At 38.0% G+C, this 23,579-nt stretch overlaps 1 protein-coding gene and 1 long non-coding RNA gene across 2 annotated transcripts in view; one reads left to right on the top strand and one right to left on the bottom strand.

The window, feature by feature from the left end:
- The window catches only part of LOC114648260 (uncharacterized), a 36,234-nt gene extending 28,737 nt beyond the window's left edge, over positions 1–7,497 (top strand). The window contains exons 3-5 of the mRNA XM_028797200.2: positions 391–492; positions 929–963; positions 5,210–7,497. Coding sequence (XP_028653033.2) covers positions 391–492; positions 929–963; positions 5,210–5,332 — 260 coding nt within the window. The 3' untranslated portion in view covers positions 5,333–7,497. The remainder of the gene's footprint in view (positions 1–390; positions 493–928; positions 964–5,209) is intronic.
- The window catches only part of LOC127527070 (uncharacterized), a 251,752-nt gene that overhangs the window by 180,338 nt on the left and 47,835 nt on the right, over positions 1–23,579 (bottom strand). The window lies entirely within an intron of this gene.

Below are 23,579 nucleotides of genomic sequence, written 5' to 3'. Positions count from 1 at the left end.
AGCCAATCCCAGTCAACACAGGGTGCAAGGCAGGAAACAAACCCTGGGCAGGGTGCGCACACACACACGCCAAGCACACACTAGGGACAGTTTAGAATCGCCAATGCACCTAACCTGCATGTCTTTGGACTGTGGGAGGAAAACAGAGCACCCAGAGGAAACCCACGCGGACGTGGGGAGAACATGCAAACTCCACGCAGGGAGGACCCGGAAAGCGAACCCGGGTCTCCTAACTGTGAGGCAGCAGTGCTACCACTGCGCCACCATGCCGCCCGATTAAATTCATGTATTTGGATATTTATAAATGTCTTTAACAGTTATATTATTTATTCACTTACAACCTGAAAAACAAAACAAATTAATTTTTTTTTGTTTGTTTTCTCCAAATAGCTGATGGCACATGTACGAGTAATGTTAACAATGTATCTTATGGTGTCATTGCTGCTATTGTGGTTCCAGTGATCCTAGGAGTTATTATCAGCATCATTATCTGTAAGTGTTCATATATGTATATGCAGTATATAGATAGCTATGTGGAAATTAGTTTTGTAGTGTTTGTATATTTTGGTTAAGTTATATTGGCCTTAATTTTGTTTTATTTTGATGCTATTGCCATATTTTATTGATCAAGATCTTGACAGCATTGTTATCTGGTAATATGTATGTGTATCATTCCAAACTAATTTGGATATATTTTTTAATATAATTGTAATAGTGTGAACTACTGTATATAATACTTCTTAGAAAAAGTGGTAGGGTTTGGTGAGGTTAAGGGTACCCTACTTGATCACACATATGAGTCAACCTACAGTCTAAATATCTAAGCTTACTAAATGAGTGACACAGTGAAGCTACTGGAAGACCATGATCTGAGTCCTGAAGTAAACATTGCAAACTCTAATTTTAAAACATGCATTTTCCTCCTCAGGTTTGCTGTACTGGAAAAGAGCATACGTGTCACAGGTAACAGAATATTTTTTTTTCTTTACTCTTCTGAAAGTTCTAATCAAATGAACGCCCTCAGTGTATAAAGTGAAAAAGTGCAAGGACACATTGATATATATGTAAGTTGTACTTTGATGGCTCAAGACTCACCTACAACCTGTGTTCTTATGCAAACGCACTGAAAACCCATTTATCTGTAGTGCTGCACTGCTGCCTGTTTTCCACCTGTTGCCTATCAAATTTCATGAGTAATCATTTCATTTATATATCCAGCACATAAACATGAGCAGTCTGTACTTTCCAAAGAAATCTCAAGTTTGCACATCAAATTTTTCTTGACAAGTGCACTGTGCTCTGACTTGCCTGTAGAAACAAATCCAGGAATTTAATATCATGATTATATAAGGAAGAAGAAATGCTGTAAGGATAGGTTACACCAATTCTGCTGAAAAGGAATTTTAATGTAAAGTGATTGTATGATTGCAGTATGTTACAATAGATTATTTTATTGTGTGCAAATTTAAATTTGATCCATACAGTATTTAGTTTATTTTATTGCTCCTTTCATCTTGTTACAGCTTTTAACACATGCCAAACAGCTGTTTTTTTTTAAATATAGACAATATAGACTGCACTGGTATCCAGAAGGTTGCCGGTTCAAATCCCCGTCACTGCCAAAAGAGATCCTACTCCTTTGGGCCCTTGAGCAAGACCCTTAACCTGTAATTGCTCCAGGGGCGCTGTATAATGGCTGACCCTGCACTCTGACCCCAAGGGGTATGTGAAAACTAACAAATTCCTAATACAAGAAATTGTATAAGGCGAAATAAAGAAAAATAAATAAATAAATAAATATGGAGGTAAATGCCATTTCCACTTGAAGCTGGCTTCACAGAAAATGTACCGTTTTATTCATTGCATATCCTGTAAGTAGGTTACATGGCAAAGCAGTGGAACTATCAGGATGCCATCTTGAGGTGCGCTTTTGGATATATAGAGAGGACAAGTAAATATCAAAATAAGCTAAAACTTCATTTTTACTGATTTTCATTGGGTGGGCAGATTACCATTTTAGATGTGCACTGCCCATCCCCTACGCAACCTTAGTTACAGACATGGACAAATTTGTTAGTATCCCTCCATGAGAAAAGAAGAACCCATAATCATCTCGGAAATAACTTGAAACTGACAAAAGTAATTGGCACATCATTATTCTGTATCTAACAAAAATCAGACTTTTTTTAGAGTTTTGATTTAGCAGAATATTTCAAATAATAACACAAATGAAAATTGTATGGAAAAAAATGATGAACCCGTAACCTAATATTTTGTTGCTCAACCTTTAGAGGCAATCATTGCAAACAAGCAACTCCTGTATCTCTCGGTGAGATTTCTACACCTGTAAATAGGTAGCTTGGCACACTTTTCATAAGCAAACTGCGACAGTTGTGTCAGGTTTGAAGGTTGCCTTCTCCAGACTGCATGTTTCTGTTTTTTTTCCATCGATGTTCAATAGGATTCAAATCAGGGCTCATAAAAGGCCACTTCAGGATAGTCTGATGTTTTGTTCTTAAGTCATTCTTGGGTGCTTTTAGCTGTGTGTTTTGGGTCATGTTGGAGGATCCATGATCTGTGACTGAGATAGAGCTTTCTGACTCTGGGTAGTACATTTGCACCAGAATGTCTTCAAGAAGCATTGTGGCCTGTCAATAAATATATTTAAGCAAATTCCAATCTGGCTTTTTCATGTTTTTTCTTTCAAAAGTGGAGTCCTCCTGGGCCTTCTCCCATTGAACCCAGTGTCACTCAAAAAGTGACAGATGGTGCGATCAGACACTGAGGGGCCTTGACCTTGGATTTCAGCTTGTATCTCTTTGGAAGTTGTCCTCTGCTTTTTGTCTAGCATTCTCACTATCCTCCTGCCCATTTTGGGTCAATTTTCCTCTTGTTGCTGCGTCTAGGGAAGTTGGCTACAGTCCTTTGGACCTTAAACTTCTTGATAATAATTATAGCTCTTGTGACAGGAACATCAAGCTGCTTGGAGATGAGCTTATATCCTTTTAACATGCTTGTCTGTAATTTTTTTTCTGATCTCATCAGACAACTCTCTCCTTTGCTTTTCTGGCCCCATGCTCAGTGTCAGAAACACCACAATACCCAGCAGCAGACAGATTACAATTCTCTTTGAAAAATCGCCATAATCCAATTATTTATGATCTTTTCTAAGGGTACCAACCAATGTGTCCAGGCCATTTTAGAAAATCTTTGTAGGATAAGCAATGTTTTATCTCTTTTCATGCTTGTTTTTCTTTGCTTGGTGACAAATCAAAGGCATGAAGGTATACACAGGACAATTGCTTTTCATTTAATTGCTTTTCAGGAGGCATTCAATGAGCCATAAGTAGTCAGTGTACCAACAAATTTGTCCATGTCTGTACGACCCTTTGGTATAAATAATAAATCAGCATTGAGAGGAGAGGATTGTCTTTGAATGAACTGTACATGCTGCCACCATATACAGTACCATTGACTACTTTGTTAAATTTGTCTTGGGTCATCCTTTTTCTACAAGGAAAATAAGGAACATGTCTTTTACAAATACATATCAGTTTTGCTGTTACACAGTCTTTAATTTACTGTACCTATGACTGAACAAAATACACAAAATATTCCTGTTTTTCTAGTCAGTTTAACTCTTTAAAAAGCTGACATGGAATCAAGACCTAACCTAAATATATTTTCATCTTTTTATCAATCTTCTGGTAAGGGCAGGGAACATCCTGTGCCCATACACCGCCATGGCCTACAGGCCAGGTAAGGAACTGGAACCATTTTGACAGAGACTCCAGCCCATGCATGCTCTCCATCACGATGTCCAACCAAGCTGTTTTATTCCTGCCTGATTCTTTCTGGGGCGGCACGGTGGCGCAGTGGTAGCGCTGCTGCCTCGCAGTTAGGAGACCCGGGTTCGCTTCCCGGGTCCTCCCTGCGTGGAGTTTGCATGTTCTCCCCGTGTCTGCATGGGTTTCCTCCGGGCGCTCCGGTTTCCTCCCACAGTCCAAAGACATGCAGGTTAGGTGGATTGGTGATTCTAAATTGGCCCTAGTGTGTGCTTGGTGTGTGGGTGTGTTTGTGTGTGTCCTGCGGTGGGTTGGCACCCTGCCCAGGATTGGTTCCTGCCTTGTGCCCTGTGTTGGCTGGGATTGGCTCCAGCAGACCCCCGTGACCCTGTGTTTGGATTCAGCGGGTTAGAAAATGGATGGATGGATGGATGATTCTTTCTGTAGTCTCATAATACACATATCCGCAGCTGAGTAGTAGAACTGAAAATAGGTAGCACCCATGCCCTTTTTTTTTAGATTTCTAAAGATTTTTTTTCCAGAACCTCATAAAAAAGCTTTTTTTTGCAAGTATATAAAACATTTAAATGCCCATAAACTCAATGAACTACATTCTCAAGTGTGGCAATGGAATTCCCAAGTCACCTTTGTTTTCATTTTTTACAGTGAAGGAATGTAATCCTCTGAGATCAGAAGAAGCCAAAGAACAAAATAATCAGAATTAAATATTTGAACTGTTATATGGCAGAAAATGTGCAACAAATAAGAAAAATGTTCACATTGTTCATGGAACGTACTTGAAAGGAATTAACTGAATAAAAAGCATTATTCACCTGGTTGTAGAAAGAGAAGAAAGTGGATATTCTTCTGGCGAGTATTTGACATATTAAATGTCTCCGTAAATACTTGCAATGTACGATGGTAAATCAAAAAGTAAAGACAATTTGAAAATTACACGCTAACTACAATGGATAGAAGCTGATGCAATACAACACATTCATGATGACTTATGGGTTGTTCGAACAGGCACAGCACAGCATTTTGCCATTGGTCTAGTTGAAGTGAAAGTCAAATGAACATGGGAACTCCACTGCAGGATTGCACCATTGTTGAACAGCATGACATAGTGAAATGTCTTTGGGCAGAAGGAGTAAAGCTTGCTAAAATTCTTTGACAGTTATAAGTTGTGTCTTCAGTCCTTAAGGGTCAGTCTGTCTTTTACTCATGTAAAATATCAGCTCTCATCTCCAGTTCTGGTTAATTTAACTTTAATACTGAGACACTATCACTCAGGATAACTCTCCTCTGAGGACTGGTATAAAATGTTTTGGGAAATCCACGCTGTATTGTTTGCTCTTGTTTACAGCCACTGTTGTCGGGTTGAAACACATTTCTTAATACTATTGTTTTCACGTTACTTTTAGGTGGTGAAGAAAACCTTAGAAACTCAGGTGAAGCCATCGGTGGACAACACTTATGAAGAACCCAAGACTGTTCCATACTACATAGACATTCATTCATTTCCTTTTGAAAAAGAAAATGTGTAAACAGTACACAAATGCATAAAACTCAAGCAGTTTCATGAAGATACTTGTCCGAAAATCTCTTTGGCTAAATGCCACTGTATTTTAAAAAGATATATATGTATATGTTGTCGGTCTCTAATACAGTCTTGGAGGTAATTATTTATTATTTAACAAATATGCTACCTTAATAAGAGTATTTTTAAAAATGTAAGTCCTATCCATGCTTGTGGAGGCTGAATTAGATCCATACATCATCTGTTTAAAGCCTTATCCAATACAAAAGGGTCAAAAGAAGAAGACAGATCTGTATAGGTGGGATGAAGATCAGGATTTAAATGAAAAAGTCTTACTTGTCTTCTAGGAAACTATAGTGAACTGTGAAAATTGTCTACAGCACATGTAATAGTATGAGTGACAGAAAGTTGCTAAGACAAGGGCAATATTATTAGCTCAGGCATCGGAGGAGGCTTGTCATTAATCAAATACATCACTATTTAATGTGATATTTAAGGATACTACTAAGAGTTGTAAAAGTGGAAAAATCCCCATGCTGGCAGATGACCAACAACCATTTTTGGCATTGAAATGTTAAAGAAGGACCTGCCTTGCAAATTCACTGTTTGTGGTTAGCAGTGTGGTGGTGAAAGTTCCATTAAGAGGGAAAACAAGTCACAAACATAAACGTGTGTGCTTAAATACATAGATAAATTTTTCATTTGCTGAATAATAAGGACCCTGAGTTCTGTGTGGAGATCACTGAGATCTTCAGTTCCTCCTATATCTAAAAAACACAGGGATCACATTGCAACTGGCTAGAGCTGTCCATAAATTTTGTCAATCGATAGTGGTGTTGTGATTAGAAATTATATTTTTTATATGAAGGAATGTTTCAATGGTGTTTATTTTGTCTTTTTATCTGAGTGGCAGAGTTTGAAGATGCAATCCAGAAACCAAAACCAAATACGAGTGAGGGGCAGACAATTGTGTGAACGTCTTTAAAAGGGGCAAGACAAGTGCATACATCAGAAATCTGAAATTCTTAACATGGGAAAATGTTTTATCTTTGATCACAAAAAGAAGCTCTTTTATGAGAATGTTTACATACAGAACTAGAAGTTAAAATAAATATATACTGTAGGATATACCAGAAATACAGATGAAAGAAAATGCCACAATGCTGATGGATCTATGAGATTTAAAATGATAAATGTCAAGCTTTATTCAATGTGTAATGGTGGAGAACTACTGGAATTGGATGAGAGGACCTCCAACTGACCAGATGAAAGGTTCTATTCTAGTCAGACAAGATTACTGAAAGAGTCTACTTGTTTTAGATATTAAAATAAATTTGAGGAGCTTATCAGAATAGTAGTTCACAATTATGAATCTATGACTCAGGCAATGGAGTTTAAAACCCAGCCTGGTCACAGTCTGTCGAGGTTGCACATTGTCTTTTTGTCTGTGTGGGTTATTCTCCCATATTCTAAAGCCATGTGAACTGGCAGATCTAAATGGTGCGTATTTCCTGTGACACACTGGTATTCTGCATTGTTACCAAATAGATGTTAGCTTTTATACAGAGAATGAAGCATGGGTTGACTTCACTACATAATGCCCTTTATCCAATTAATATGTATTGTCACTTTAACTACATTTCTTTGATTTCTGCTGATTAACATATAAACTAATCATAGTACATGAATGAGATTATTTTTTACCTATTTAGGTCACAAAAAAGTGGCCTAATGCTGCCCAGTGTATCACAGCTGTTTCTGAATTGAAGAACACTGCCTCATTTTCTAGTGTTATTCTCCGCTCTCCTCGTGTTCATATTGGGATTAGTGGACTGGCAACTTTACACTGTCATGGTGTTTGTGTAAGTCAATGCCTGAGTAAGCCCAGTGATGGGGTGGCATTCAGGCATTCTGTCCAAAGGCTCATCTTGCTGTTGAGAAGAGCCAGTATAGAAGATGAATTAACAGAATACCACAGGAGGAAAAATATGTCCCTACTATGTAGACTTTTGTGTAGATGTTTTGTACTACTGTGTTGAGCTCTCTCATAGGGTGCTCTGTCTGTTCATTTATTGTAATTCTCTATGGGATGTAGATCTTTTTGTCTCATTCGGGTAAATTCTGCTTTACTAGTCTGTGGATAAGTTAATAAAAAGTCAATACAACATCGAATATTTGACTTTTTTTTACTTATTTTTCACTCATAAAAAGGCAAAATATTCTGTACGTAATGCAAACAATTAGGTTAATGTGAAATATTAATAACTGGTATGGAACAGTGGAGCCCCCTAATGGTTAATGAAGGTCCAGCACAGTGCAAGGGATTTGTATAACAACAACATGTATTTCTATAGCACATTTTCATACAAATGATGTAGCTCAAAGTGCTTTACAGGATGAAGAAAGAGAAAAAAGACAAAATTAAAAAATAAAAATAGGCTATACTAACTAATATAGAGCAAAAGTAAGGTCCGATGGCCAGGGAGGACAGAAAAAACAAAAACAAAATCTCCAGAGGGCCGGAGAAAAAAACAAAATCTGCAGGGGCTGCAGGCCACGAGACCACCCAGCCCCCTCTAGGCATTCTACCTAACATAATTGACCTCAATCAGTCCTCATGGTATTCAGGGTTCACATGGAAGAACTTGACGATGTAAAACTGCTGGTGCTGCTGAGAGTTGAAGGCAATTTTAAGTACCGCTGCTACACAGTGTGGCAAGCGGCTGGGGGCGGTACCCAGCCAGGACACCTGGAAGGACCAGGAGAGGGACTGCCTCTGAACCACAAGAGGGCAGCCGCCCTGGTTGGTATGGGGGCCATGGGAACAGAGCATGGAAGCTAAACCCTATAGAGGCCCGTGGTCACCACCAGGGGGTGCCTGCACATCAGCACTTCCGCCAGAAGGATTACCACAGACACCTGGAGTGCTTCCGCCACACCAGGAAATGCCGCAGGAAGCTCATTGGGAGGCACCTGGAGCACAGCTGGGTGGACTTAAAAGGGGCCGCCTCCCTCCATTCGTCAGCTGGAGTCGGGTGGAAGTGGACAGAGCTTAGAGGAGAGGAGTGGAGGTGGTGAAGGAAGGCATTAGATTGAGAGCCCGAACTTGAGGGTGTGTGGTGCAGGGGCACTGCATTGTGTGCTTTGGGACTTTGATCTGTAAATATGTATAATAAACGTGTGTGTGGTTTTGAACCATCGGTGTCTGCCTGTCTGTGTCCAGGCTGGTTTCCACAATGAGTTTTAAATATCTTCATGTTAATGATGTGATCTAGTGTGACTTCCAGGTACACACACAGTTGACATCTTTTTCAGGCACTGTCTTACTTATTTCAGCAAGACAACACCAAACTGTATTCTGCACATATTACAACTGCACACAGTGGTAAACATGGCCCTGTCCCAACTTTTTTGAAAAGTGTTGCTGGCATCAAATTCAAGATGAGCATATATATGTTACAAAACAATACAATTTCTCAGTTTCAGCATCTGACGTTGAATTTATACTATTTTCAATTAAATGTAGGGTTTACATGATCTGCAAATCATCACATTCTGTTTTTATATACATTTTACACAGGATCCAAACTTTTCTGCAAGCAGGTTCTACAGCACAACAACTGGAACATCAGTGGCGATCTGAACGTCGTGGCACTGCTACTAGGAATGCAGCTCAGATATACCAAGTACTATGAGCAGGAGAGCTGTGCTAAGAGTCTCATTAGATTAAAAAGAACTGGCCCCTCCACAAGCATTTGGTTCCTGGGCAGAACAGTGTGGCACATAAACCGCTTGTCGTCAACCCAACAAAGATATTTTTCCACCCTCTTCATATAAAACTCTGGCAAGTGAAAATTTTCATGAAACTGATGAACAAGGAAGGTGAAGGACATTGATATTTGAGACAACAACATTTATTTATATAGCATGTTTTCTTACAAATGATGCAGCTCAAAGTGCTTTACAAGATGAAGAAAGAAAAAAAAAGATATAGATATATATATATTGTTCCTCCCCCACACTATGCGACTCTTCAGTTTCACCCGGGGCAGTAAACATTAATATTATACAAAGTTATTGTCTGTTATACCTCCTCGCACTCTCCACCTTGCACTTTTTAACTTGCACTGCATTTTTATGGCTCTTTAATTAATGTTGTTTTTTATCAGTATGCTGCTGCTGGAGTATGTGAATGAATTTCCCCATTGGGATTAATAAAGTATCTATCTATCTATCTATCTATCTATCTATCTATCTATCTATCTATCTATCTATCTATCTATCTATCTATCTATCTATCTATCTATCTATCTATCTATCTATCTATCTATCTATCTATCTATCTATCTATCTATCTATCTTATCAAAGAAAAAAGTAAAGTCCAATGGCCAGGGAAGACAGAAAAAATAAAATCTGCAGGGGTTCCAAGGCCACGAGACCACCCAGCCCACTCTAGGCATTCTACCTAACATAAATGATCTCAATCGGTCGTCATGGTTTTCAGGCTTCACGTGGAAGAATTGATGGTCATGTGGACCTCTGGCCGTCAATCCATCAATGTAGGGACATCACGGTGCTTTGATCGGCCACCACAGATAACCGGAAAGAGAAGTAGGGGTTAGTACGGATTTCGGAGCCACCATGAATAATAATGATAATTAAATGCATATACAGAATATCAGGATTAAACTAAAATGAAGCTATGAGAAAGCCATGTTAAAGTAATGAGTTTTTAGCAGTTTTTTAAAGTACTCCACTGTATTAGCCTGGCGATATACACTTCTTGGTTAGTACACCATATACATGTATTTCTGCTTGTATTTGTATTTATTGTGAAGACAACTAGCATGCTTTATTTCAATGAAAATTTTGTGTAGGACCTTTCACAGGATATTTTTTATTTATTTACTATATGATATATTGCAGCATCATTTACATACTGTAGACTTTGATTTTGTAAAGCTCATATACTGTATATAAAACATACTGGTCTGCACCCATGTCCTCCTGCACAATAACAGTCAATATACTTTGTAGATTTTTGGTGTACTGAATCCATTTCTGAATTTAGAATTTGTCTACCACAAACCGTTTTCGAGAGATATCAGATTCAGTAAAAAAAAAGGTTGTTTTTTTAATAAGTTACATTTTCATACTCAATATTATCTGAAGCCTATTTTCAGGTGAAAAATAGAATTCTCCCTCATTTTTAAAGTAAGATGAGGTGGAAACAACCCAAATTTGAATATTTGCTACACACTTTTTGCTCTCAGTTTTTCTTCCTTCTTATTCCTTCAGAATAGCCAGGAATTTATATTTAAAAGGTTAGAAAGTTACCTTTTTATTATCTAAGAAGTTGCTGTTTAAATGCTTGTACAGAAACATGCAAAGTTGTGTTGATCCATCCTTTGTCTTGACAAGGTAAAAGGTAAGCAAATGATACAAGAAAACTCCAAGGAAGTAGTTAAGGAGCTTGTCTCTTCCTGCATAATACTTGGGTGTAATATGTCTTTAGACATCTATTTACTACACTCTCTTTGGGACTTGGGAGTGGTCTCTGATGGGGAGAGGTTCCACCAGGACATCCCTCAAATGGAAAGACACAGTGCAAAGCGGAGTGAGTCTGTATCAGCAGACATCTCTTGGTCATCCCACAGTGAAACACATTTAGAGGATGTGACGGATACCTGGGCGCCAGCAAGCCTAAACCCCAACACGAATACACAAGCACAGTCCCCGGTTCAAATAAAGGTAGATGTATTAATCAAATCACCTCAAATATGTCACATAAGCACAAAACACAGGTTTTCTTTCAAAAATATTTTCTTCTTACCGCACTACCCCCCTCCACTCAAGGGTTGCTCCACTACCTCCCAGCTCCGACTTGCCTGCGGTCCCTTTTATTACAGATCCGGGAGTACATCCGGTGCCAGGGCGATTGCCCGATGGTAGCACTTCCAGGTCACATGGAAGTCCATTATAGCAGGGAGCTTGTCTCCCTGCAACACCCTCTTGTGGCCCCCCTGTGACTCCAGCAGGTCTGCTCTGCCAAACTACATCTCCCAATATACCTTGCTGGTTTCCTAGGGGGCACCAACATTCGGGACTGCTGCCATCTAGGGTGCTGGGGTAATAAAAAGCTTCCAGCGACATTTCTCTTTCCTAGTGAGCTGTCCGTCCATCCCTTTTGGCCCACCCCGTCTGAGTATGGAACCATCCCCTCTCCTCTACAAGGATTATAAGAGTTATAAACAACCCAAGTGACTACTTTTTGTAAGTAATAATAATACTTAAAACAATTATATATATAATTTGTATTTTTTCAAATCTAAATAATTAAAAAATACATTTGATCTTTCCTCTAAAATTGTGTTTTTCAGGTTAAAACTTCATAGCGGAAAAACTGGATGTGATAGAGCAATTATGTTGCCAGATATGGATTCAGCACACTAAAATCTATTAAGAACATATACAATCTTTGATTTTTTTTGCAGACCATTGACATTAACACCAATATTCAATATAAAGAGAACAGTAATAATCATTACCAATTAGCTCCCAAAATAAAACAAATTAAAAATGCTTTGACATTATCATACAATTATATACTTTCATTTAAAAAAATGGAGTGCAAAACACCTAGATGAAGGTGCTACATTAATATATTATCTCGCCACTTGTAGGTAAGTGATCTTATCTAAGCCATTTAGGAAAGGGAAAGAAAACAGAGGATGGGTGGAGTGCAACAAGCATATACTAATCTTCAAGGCTTTATACGTCAGTGCAAAAAGAGCAGAATGAATCTACAGAGGGAAGATGGCATGATTTGAGAAGTAATACCACTCCTTTTCATGTCCTTAGCAGTAGAGAGACTGACATACCACAAAACTTTCAATTAATGATCTGTGCAAATGACACGCTGTCTGTTATGATACTTTAGAGTTCTTTAACTGTCACAGAGACAAGCTGATGAGTTTTCCTGACCATAACCGATGTTTTGACCTTTCATGTTACAGTTTGGGATGCAGGGAATTGAAATCTTCCACTTCCTCCACAGCTTGACCATTGATGTAAAAAAGTTGATTGTTTTGTTGTCTCACTTAAGGATATTTTATTGATATGTACTTTTAGGCTTGTGGAGTGCATACTGTAAGTGCTACTATATCAGGATCTGAAATCCTGAATCCTGTGCCCAGTAGTTGTCCATGTGGACAGTGTATGTTCTTCCTCAGCATGAGTATATTTGTTTCAAAGTATCTAGTTTTTCATTCCTCACCTTCAAATAGTGCAGGTTAGGTTAACTGACCACTTTAAATTGGAAATTTGTCAGTGTGTCCATAAGTGGGTCCTGTGATTTACTGACACCTTGTCCCAGTCTGATTTTTTTTCTTTTTCCAAATATTGTTGGCATGGCCCCGGCCCCCTTGACTGAACACAGTTAAGCATGTTATTTAATTTGATATATTTGGCTTCCTCATTTCTGTATGCTTATTTGAACTGAGCCTCAGAAGAGTGGTGTCATCAATAATCCACATATAAAATCCATTTGAGTAAAACAAATAAAGGAATAGTAATAAGGCATACCCCTGCAGAGCACTTGTAATCAGAGTGTGGGGATTGGAGACAAATTGACTTCACCAAGTACCCATGTCATCCTATCAATCTAATTACTCCAAAATAACATCAAGTCAAGATTCAAAGGTCTCTAAAGTCCTTTTGTGCTCCACACTACTTGGTATTTTGTTCCATGTATCAATGGTTCTTTAAATGAAGAAAACCTTTCTAACGTTTGTATGAAATTTTTCTGAAACCTTTATATCTGTGTCCTCATTTTCTTGTTACAGAATTTATTTTAAATTAACCGCTGGGATCTATTGTACTCATTTCATTTATAATTTTAAACATTTTAATAATGTCCCCACTTAATCTCCATTTCCTTAAACTGAAAAGGTTCAACTCCTTCAATCTCTCCTCTTAGTCCAGGAATCAACTCATTTGCTCTTCTCTGGGCTTCCTCTAGTGCTGCTATGTCTTTTTTGCAGCCCAGAGACCAAAACTGTACACAGAACTCCAGATGAAGCCTCGCCAGTGCATTATATAACTTAAGCATAATCTCCCTTGACTTGTATTTCACACATCGTGATATTTAACCCAACATCATATTAGCCTTCTTCTGCACCTAAGGTGGGAAGTTGACTATGAGTTGCTTAAGTACTTTCTTATGACTGTGCTAGTGTGGAAAATCTTCAATTTTTGAACTGCATACTGCTTATATTAAATTTTAATAATTTTGCTCAAACAAACCAAGAAGAACTGAATTTTCAGAACTTTAATTACAGGCATCGCAAGCATCCTTTTGTATTGTACTAGTAATTAATGCATTTGTTCCAATTCCATTTGTACCTGTGAATGGGAAATAATTACAGATACCACAGAGCCTGTTTTGCTTCATTTATATCATGGGTGCCATAGGGCTGGGAATTACTGTACATAATTAGTTTACAGTTTGAGAAAAGAAGGAATGTAAAGGTACTTAAAAGATCAAACACTTTGATCAGAGTCATTAGTCATCAGGACAAGAGAGTCAATCAAATGTGTGCAATGTCACATGTCTCAAAACCCCACGTGTACATTTTAACATAAATAGCACTTGTCTAATGGACCAAAATGAAGAAGAAGAAAACAACAGAAAGGCAACATAGGTGGTGACATCCGAGATCAAGAGATGTGAGATCATCTGATTTGGACATAAGAAAACGTAAGCTATGAATAACATCGATCACTAAACCAAAAGCTTCCCAGGACAACATCACACCTTGACATTTCTAATTTTCAGTAAGCTTTTCCAAGACTGTTTATATCCAGACTTTGCTATGTATTTTTTCTATTATAATTTCTTCTATTTGGTATTATTATACTTTAACAAATACCATGTTGCTCTTTTTATATTTTCTATATTTTATCTTTTATCTAGAATGGTTGAAATTATAGAAGGGTACCAAGTGTGAGTTACTCAGTTATTTTCCCATTCACAGGGTTTATCAAAGCTGTTGAGGTCGCACCTCAATAATAAGAGCAACTGAGGTATAAGTAATACATTGTTTAGTTAGTAAGTGACATATAACCAAAAGAGTTGTGCTTTTCTGTGTGTTGCAACAACACACGCATGTTTGTTAGAGTTGGTGATAGTGAATCTCCATACAGAGAATCTTATGCAGAATATTGCAGAGTGACTGGCACTTGGCACCACTTTGCTATGTGTATATCTGTGTGTGTGTCTGTGTGTTAATCTTCAAAAGTGAAATTAGATAACCCAATAAATGTTCCTGGTAAGTCTCAAAAAACTTCACGATAATACGATGACAAAAGTCAATACAATAGAACCATAGTTATTCAGGTTGCACGTAGTAGGTGTCTTTTGAAACAAGTATTAGAGTGGCCATCTTAAAGCAATTTAGAACTCTTGACTGTTTAAGTCCGAGATTAATAATCATAGATTCCACTGTCATTGTCCAAGTAAAGACAATCACAAAAAAAAACCAATGTTGTTTAAAAATAGAAGATGCCCAACAGACACAGAACTTCTGTATTGTTTTCTAAAAGATTCTTTGCCTTTGACTCTGCTCCATTTTCTGGTTTATAATTTTGTTCTTTGACTATCTGACCATTTCTCTTTCAATTGTTTGCCATTTTTCCATTGCAGCACAACTGGCAACTGATTTTAATTTCATTGTGTGTTGATTTTGAGGGTATAAAAGAAAAAGGCAAGCAATTCAAAAACCCAGAAGTCTAATAATTCGGACGTGAGCATTAGTAGGCTTTGCGCCCTAGAAACCAAGTTACCCGAACTATTCTATAACATTTCACTAATTATTTACCACTCTGATACTGCTCTTTCTGATCATAAAATAGGTCATTACGAATGCAATTGTTGAGAAGAATTCATAATTAATTGCAGAATTACGGAATTTGGCTCCAAAACTAATCAGCACATCATCATCTCATAACATTTTGAGTTTGGTATTTTTCAGTCTAGGCGTTTTAGCTCTAGACTTTCTTCAAGACACACACCCATCATCGAGATATTGATGTTTTCAGTATCAGGGGACCCTAAACATCTAGATCGGTCGAAAACCGGAGGTCAAAATTTTTGACGAATCTAAAACTTTCACTCCTCCCATATAAATGATAGGTTATGGTGGGGGAGGGTGCAAAGAAAAAATAGTTATACAGAAAAGACCAAGCAAAATAAAGGACAAAAATACTTTTGAAGAAAGGGCAAAACCATGCAATACATGTAACAATATAAAGTTTGAAATGCAATAAAGAAGTAGTACTAGTAACAGAAGTATTGTCACATGTACAGTATAGAGTACAGATAAATTCTTACTTACACATCTGAAAATGCAATCCATCACCACACTCTGGCACCATGATGAAGAAGAATTTATTAAAACACATAATTTAATTTAACAGAAAACACATATCCACATTGCTGATGTTCTCCTTACACCTATTTTCATGGCACTGGTCAGTTACATAACTATTCATGGAAGATTTGATCTTTAATGTACCTACAAATGTGATATTATTTACTCTCAGATATTCATACATTGCAATAAAATATAGATTGTGAAACAAAAGTCTTCAGAGAACAAAATTCAGAAAAATACTAAAAGGAAGTATTTCAAAAAATTGACAAAATCAAACTAACCTTAAACAAGAGATCCATATATATTGAAGAGAGAGAATGGCACTCAATGTGACTGGTACAGGATCTCAGTATCACTGGTGAACTAAGAACCTCTCATCTTGTTATAGCTTCTAACACATGCCAGGGAGTACTTCTTTTGAGATATAGACAAAACATAGGAATAATTAGGCTTCCCCCAAAATGTGCGTTTTAATTCAGTGCACATCATGTCAGTTAGATGACATAGCAGTGGAAATATCAGGATGTCACCTAATTTACTGATTTTTCACTGGTTGGACAGACAACACTTTTAGGTAGGAACTGCTCATTCCTGCCCAGTTAGATTCATGCCCCTGACCTGGATGCCTTTCCTGTATTTTGTATTCTGAGAAGATACCTAATATATTCCATCCATCCATTATCAAACCCGCTATATCCTAACTACAGGGTCACGGGGGTCTGCTGGAACCAATCCCAGCCAACACAGGGCAGAAGGCAGGAAACAAACCCGGGGCAGGGCGCCAGCCCACTGCACGGTACCTAATTTATTGCTACTGAAAATTAGGGAAAATAAGAATAAATCCACTGTTGCCAGTATAGACTGTAACCATAAATTGAACAAAGAAGGTTTGGTAATGGTTAGGTAAAAAAAAAACGTTAAGGATCTTTAGTGAGTAGAAACACTGAGCAAACTCTGAGGATAAAAAAAGAGGAGGATGATTAGTAGCCCTTAGGATCCTTTTTGATTTTTTCATTTCCTTGTTGTTCATTTATGTTTTGTTTTCCATTTGTAATGTAATCATTTTGTGCTGTTAATTTAACCTAAGGGGTGGGGCACCCCAAACACTCAAGCATGCTGCATCCGAGATAATGATAAATAACACATTATCCCATTTAAGACAAGGCTGCCAGTGTTATGCAAGTTCACACAGATCAAAAGCTTAGTTCACACAGATTAAAGTGAATAAATTCACGTTCATAGTTCACCATTTCAATTTTGAACTAGTTCATGTTCAGTTCATTTTGAATTTTTTAAGGAGTGAGAATAAATGACCCATGAGTTTACTTTTTTCAATTTTGCATGCCTTAAATTAGGCTATTACAGTGTTCTTGAATGCAATACACTAATTATTAAGACTTCTTTATTTAAATACACTTTATTGAGTTATACCCAGTAACAAACATGTATAACCATATATGTTAATATCCTTCCGGTCAAAAAAGAAATTAAATAGATGCAAGTATACATATACATTACAAATGGTGACTGTGGAACCAGCATGTAGGTGAAATAACCTATTACGCTGCCGGTCAAAATTTGCGTCACATATTGCATGTCCAACAGAGAAAAATATAAAGTGGCCTTGCGAACTACATCATTTTCCTAAAAACAAAAGTGGAGATTCACTGCGTGCTTGTGTCAGCAGGGGTGCAGCTTAAGCACAAGTAGGCAGACACAAACATATTTGATTTTTTTCCCAAATACAAATAGATGGCAAAAAATTTGTACAAAATAAATATTTGTAAAAATCCACTATTTCTGCTTAACCAAATACCGTATTCAGATTCGGCTCCACCCCTACATTACAGGGTAAGGCAAAACATTTAATCTGGACCTAAACCAGATCCAGAATGTCATATAAAACTGAACTAGCTCATGTTCAAGTTCTTCACTTGCAAATACATTATGTTAAGTTCACTGTTCTTAGAAAAATGAGCTTGTTCAATGAACGTGCTATTTTGAACTATCTCATGTACAACACCGCAGGCTGCAGTACCACTCTGACTGCTGGGCTGCTCAGATTTCATGTTGCTTACAGCTGCCCTTTCTATTGCATCTGTTAGTTTTTTGAAAGTATTTGGATGTTTTTTCATTTTCTCTGGATATTTCGTTTTTGGATTTAGCAGAAGAGTTTCTTACTTTTGTTAGAAATTTTTCTAACATTTAGAAATCCCCTTTAATTGATGTTAATTCAGGTTATGCTCTCTGCCCACCTTTGTGTTATTATTACTTATGAAATATTTCAGGTATTCAGCTTTGATATGGATTACCTTTTTAATAAGTCATTGTACATGTATTTTATTCATAACATTTGGTGCCGGTTGTGATCAGTCCACATGGTTTCTTTCCAACCTGATAAATTGTAATACACATATCTTTATGGAAAACAATGACTGGTCACACTTACCATATAAGATACTCTATCTAGTAAGGATGGTAAACCACTGGAACATCATGTAGTTTTAATTAAATAATAATAATACATTTTATTTATTCGTAAGTGCCTTTCTAAACACTCAAGGACACCGAACAATAGATAAAACACACATTATAAACAAAACTAAAATACAAAAATTAAAATCAGACAGAGAAGTTGTAATTAAAGAGGAAAAGCAGTCTTAAACAAATGAGTTTTAAGTTTAGATTTGAAAAGTGAAAATGATTCAATATTTCTAATTTCAGATATTTTTGGTGGAAAGTCACCATTATAGAACAACAACCAGTTTTAGTGCTTATGGTCATGGTAAGTGGGTGATACTAGACAGAATGAGGAACTTCTTGTAGGAAAATACAATTTGGACACCAAGTCCCATCACATGCTAGCAGGTTTTACTTCCCCTGAAATATTAGCTGAAGAGTTAAATGGTATTATAATTATGATAGCAACACAAATGAATAAATGCAGAAAACTTTACTTCTTTAGTGGGCATAATAAAGAAAAAAATCCACTAAAACCTGACTCATAAATGAAATAAAATGAAACTTTGTATGTCCCGCGAAAGAAATGTCTTTTCCTGCTTTAAGCCTACTTTGTGCTTTGAAATGGACACTTCTGAAAGACTAACTGACCGGGCAGTCATATGACAGGTTTATAAACTTTTTTTGTGTAACTCTAATAATGAAAGAAGAAGTGCTAAAATATGACACACCACTAAAAGTCTTTTCTTTTTCAAAAGGGAGAAATACAAGTGAACTTTAAGCATGTGTATAACATATGATAACTGTATTTAAACAATTTGCATGTTACTGCACAAAATTTAAAACCACATGTATTTTTTCAATGTTCTACAGAGCCCCTGAGGGGACGTGGTGTACATTTTCTTTGGGAACCTATCTCGTGCCCACCACTTACGATCTTGTGCCCATCACTTTCAATACCCTGCACACCAGATACCATAAGGTTGCATCAGCTAATATTGCATGTGCGCCACATTCAGATGAGCACCAAATCCCATCGCGTGCATAGTAAGTGGTGGGCACAAGACAATAAGAGGTGGATACAAGATGAGTTCCCAAAAAAAAATTACACCATGTCCCCTAAGGGGCTTAATAATTTTAAGAATATGTGAAAAATTGCATTTTACATTTTAAGAATACTAAGTAATAAGCACCACACTTTAAGTTAGGAGCAGCAGACAGTTATTTTGAACATGTGCAAATTTGTTCTAATGCTGATTAAGGCTCCATATCTCTTTGACTCTAAATTCAGTTAAGTGGTTTTTTAAAATGTTATGCTTTTTTAGTGAAACTAAACATTAACACTGTGGTGGGATGGCACCCTGTCCGGGGTTTGTTTCCTGTCTTGTGTTGACTGGGATTGGCTCCAGCAGACCCCCTGCTGGACTAACCTGTAGTTAGGATATAGCGGGTTGGATAATGGATGGATGGATAAACATTAATGTAACTGTTTATTTATTAAATGATGGGTGCCATGGTGGCACTTTGGTAAGTGCTGCCATCTCACAACTCCAGGCACAAGAGTTTAATTCCAAGGCCACTGACTTTAGGAAGATTTCATGTTCTGTCCATGTCTTATTTCCTCCAATATCCCAAAGTCATGCCTGTCAAATCAACTGTGCTGGTATGAGTGAATGTCAAATATGGTACTGGGGTTCTTCTTTCTTTAAGACGGATACTGCCAGAATAGACTCAAGTTTACTATAACCATCCAGGGGAAAATTAAGTTCAAACAACGTGTGAACAGAGGAACAGGTGGACTGTGGCTAACACACTCATGCACACTCACATATATTAAGAAAGTTTACAAATACTGATCAAAGACACCTGTTCAGTTTTGGAATGAGAATGGAAGTTAGAGGATTGGGAGAATCATGTCGACCCATGTGAAAACAGAATGGTGGAAAGTGTACATTCTTACACACAAACATTCTCAAAAATTCTTAATCCAATTCGGAGAAATGGAGGCCATATAGAGCCTACCCTGATAGCCTTGGGCACAAGGCAGAGAACAGCCTCAACAGATACAATCACAATCACACTAGGGACAGTTTGAAGTCTTTAATTCAGGCCTGTATGGTAGAGTGGCCAGACGGAAGCCACTCCTTAGTAAAAGGCACATGGCAGCCCGCCTGGAGTTTGCCAAAAGGCACCTGAAGGATTCTCAGACCATGAGAAAGAAAATTCTCTGGTCTGATGAGACAAAATTGAACTCTTTGGTGTGAATGCCAGGCGTCACGTTTGGAGGAAACCAGGCACCGCTCATCACCAGGCCAATACCATCCCTACAGTGAAGCATGGTGGTGGCAGCATCATGCTGTGGGGATGTTTTTCAGCGGCAGGGACTGGGAGACTAGTCAGGATAAAGGGAAAGATGACTGCAGCAATGTACAGAGACATCCTGGATGAAAACCTGCTCCAGAGCGCTCTTGACCTCAGACTGGAGCGACGGTTCATCTTTTAGCAGGACATCGACCCTAAGCACACAGCCAAGATATCAAAGGAGTGGCTTCAGGACAACTCTGTGAATGTCCTTGAGTGGCCCAGCCAGAGCCCAGACTTGAATCCGATTGAACATCTCTGGAGAGATCTTAAAATGGCTGTGCACCGACGCTTCCCATTCAACCTGATGAAGCTTGAGAGGTGCTGCAAAGAGGAATGGGCGAAACTGGCCAAGGATAGGTGTGCCAAGCTTGTGGCATCATATTCAACAAGACTTGAGGCTGTAATTGCTGCCAAAGGTGCATCGACAAAGTATTGAGCAAAGGCTGTGAATACTTATGTACACGTGATTTCTCAGTTTTTTTATTTTTAATAAATTTGCAAAAACCTCAAGTAAACTTTTTTCACGTTGTCATTATGGGGTGTTGTGTGTAGAATTCTGAGGAAAAAAATTAATTTAATCCATTTTGGAATAAGGCTGTAACATAACAAAATGTGTAAAAAGTGATGCGCTGTGAATACTTTCTGGATGCACTGTAGATAGATAGATAGATAGATAGATAGATAGATAGATAGATAGATAGATAGATAGATAGATAGATAGATAGAAATAATTACCGTACATTTATAGAGTGTTTTTTTTCGCTCTTCAAAGAACTTTACATAGACAGAGAAGAACAACTTCAACCACCATCTATGTGCAGCACTAATCTGGAAATGCGATGGCAGCCATTCTTGTGTCAGTACTCTCAGCACACATTAGCTATTAGGAGGTGAAAGCGTGAGAAGAATAGTTAGCTAATTAGAAACAGGGGATGATTAAAGGGCCAGAATGGATGAGACCATAATGTGCAGTTTAGTCGGAACAACAAGATAAACCCTACTCTTTTCAAATCATGCCCAGGGATCTTTAATGACCACAGAGAGTCAGGACCTTGGTTTTACATCTCATCTGAAGGATAGAGTCATATTTACAGCACAGTGTCCCCATTTCTGCACTGGGGCTTTTGGATCCACACACACACACATACCATGGGGTAAATGCTCCTTTCTGGCTCCCCCAACACCTCTTACAACAGCAACCCAAGCTGTCCCTAGATCAGGGGTGTCGAACTCCAGTCCTGGGGGGCCGCAGTGGCTGCAGGTTTTCATTCTAACCATCTTCTTAATTAGTGACCAATTTTTGCTGCTAATTACTTCTTTTAATTAACTTGACTCAGGCCCTTTAGTTTTTTTCCTTAATTACCAGCCAAACAATAATGAGACAAAACAAGCCGCCACATCACACAGTATCTGAAAATAAAGAAAGGTGATGGTCGCAATAAGGTTAATATCTCAAAACACTTTGACAATGTTCTTATAAAAAACAGAAAATCATCAGTTTGGGAAATGTCTGCTGTTGCAGAACGAGAGCAGCAACAAGCCGTGGAATTAAATAATGGGTTTAATTAACAGCAAGCAAGTATCGGCTTCTCATTAAAGAAACTGATTGGAGTTTGAAGCTCCAGTTTAAGCTGGTCATCTGTTGGCTCGTTTCACATCTCATTTCTGTTTGGCTGTCATGTAATGAGGAAACGAATCAATTCAGAATCCTTCTAACATGGATGTTAAAATAAAAGGGGAAAAAAGTGAATTAGCAGTGAAAACTGGTCACTGATTAGGAAAAGGGTTAGAATGAAAACCTGCAGCCACTGCGGCCCTCCAGGCCTGGAGTTTGACACCTGTGCCCTAGATGGTCTCCCATCCAAGTACTGACACATTGCAAATCTATAGGTGGATGTATGCTGATAGATAGATAGATAGATAGATAGATAGATAGATAGATAGATAGATAGATAGATAGATTCCCATGGGAAGTATGGCTTTTAACAGAAACTCCATCAAAAATAATTAAATTAATAAATAATATTTTTATACTATGACAAACAACAAACCTCTCTCAAATATACACTGGAATGACTAAAAAGGACTAAACATAAAAAGAAAGAAAACTTCTGACTTGGCAGTCACAGTCACAGTGATGCATTATGCAGACAGAATACATGTGTGTAAATGAGAGGGAGGTCAGTGGAATGGTGAGGATGCAGGGAGTAGAGTTGGCGAAGGTGGATGAGTTTAAATACTTAGGATCAACAGTACAGAGTAATGGGGATTGTGGAAGAGAAGTGAAAAAGAGAGTGCAGGCAGGGTAGAATGGGTGGAGAAGAGTGTCAGGAGTAATCTGTGACAGACGGATATCAGCAAGAGTGAAAGGGAAGGTCTACAGGACGGTAGTGAGACCAGCTATGTTATATGGGTTGAAGACGGTGGCACTGACCAGAAAGCAGGGGACAGAGCTGGAGGTAGCAGTTAAAGATGCTACGATTTGCGCTGGGTGTGACGACGATGGACAGGATTAGAAATGACTGCATTAGAGGGTCAGCTCAAGTTGGACGGTTGGGAGACAAAGTCAGAGAGGCAAGATGGAGTTGGTTTGGACATATGCAGATAAGAGATGCTGAGTGTATTGGGAGAAGGATGCTAACAATAGAACTGCCAGGTTAGAGGAAAAGAGTAAGGCCTAAGCGAAGGTTTATGGATGTGGTGAGAGAGGACATGCAGGTGATGGGTGTAACAGAGCAAGATACAGAGGACAAAAAGATATGGAAGAAGATGATCCGCTGTGGCGACCCCTAACGGGAGCAGCCAAAAGAAGAAGAACAATTGCTGTAGGTATAAAGGAGCCCCAATAGTGTTTTTTGACACTATGTGCTAATGTAATACAAGTTAGGTTGATTATGCGATTATATTTCCAATTGGTAAGATGTAATTGTTTAATTCTGTAATTTAACAGCTCGATAAGAATGAAGGCATACTTTTATAAGTCAACTATTTTCTTC

This window comes from Erpetoichthys calabaricus, chromosome 3 (genome assembly GCF_900747795.2).
Source record: "Erpetoichthys calabaricus chromosome 3, fErpCal1.3, whole genome shotgun sequence".
Classification (NCBI taxonomy): domain Eukaryota; kingdom Metazoa; phylum Chordata; class Cladistia; order Polypteriformes; family Polypteridae; genus Erpetoichthys; species Erpetoichthys calabaricus.
The sequence above is the reverse complement of the archived record's forward strand: the minus strand, read 5'-3'. Positions and strand labels throughout refer to the sequence as shown.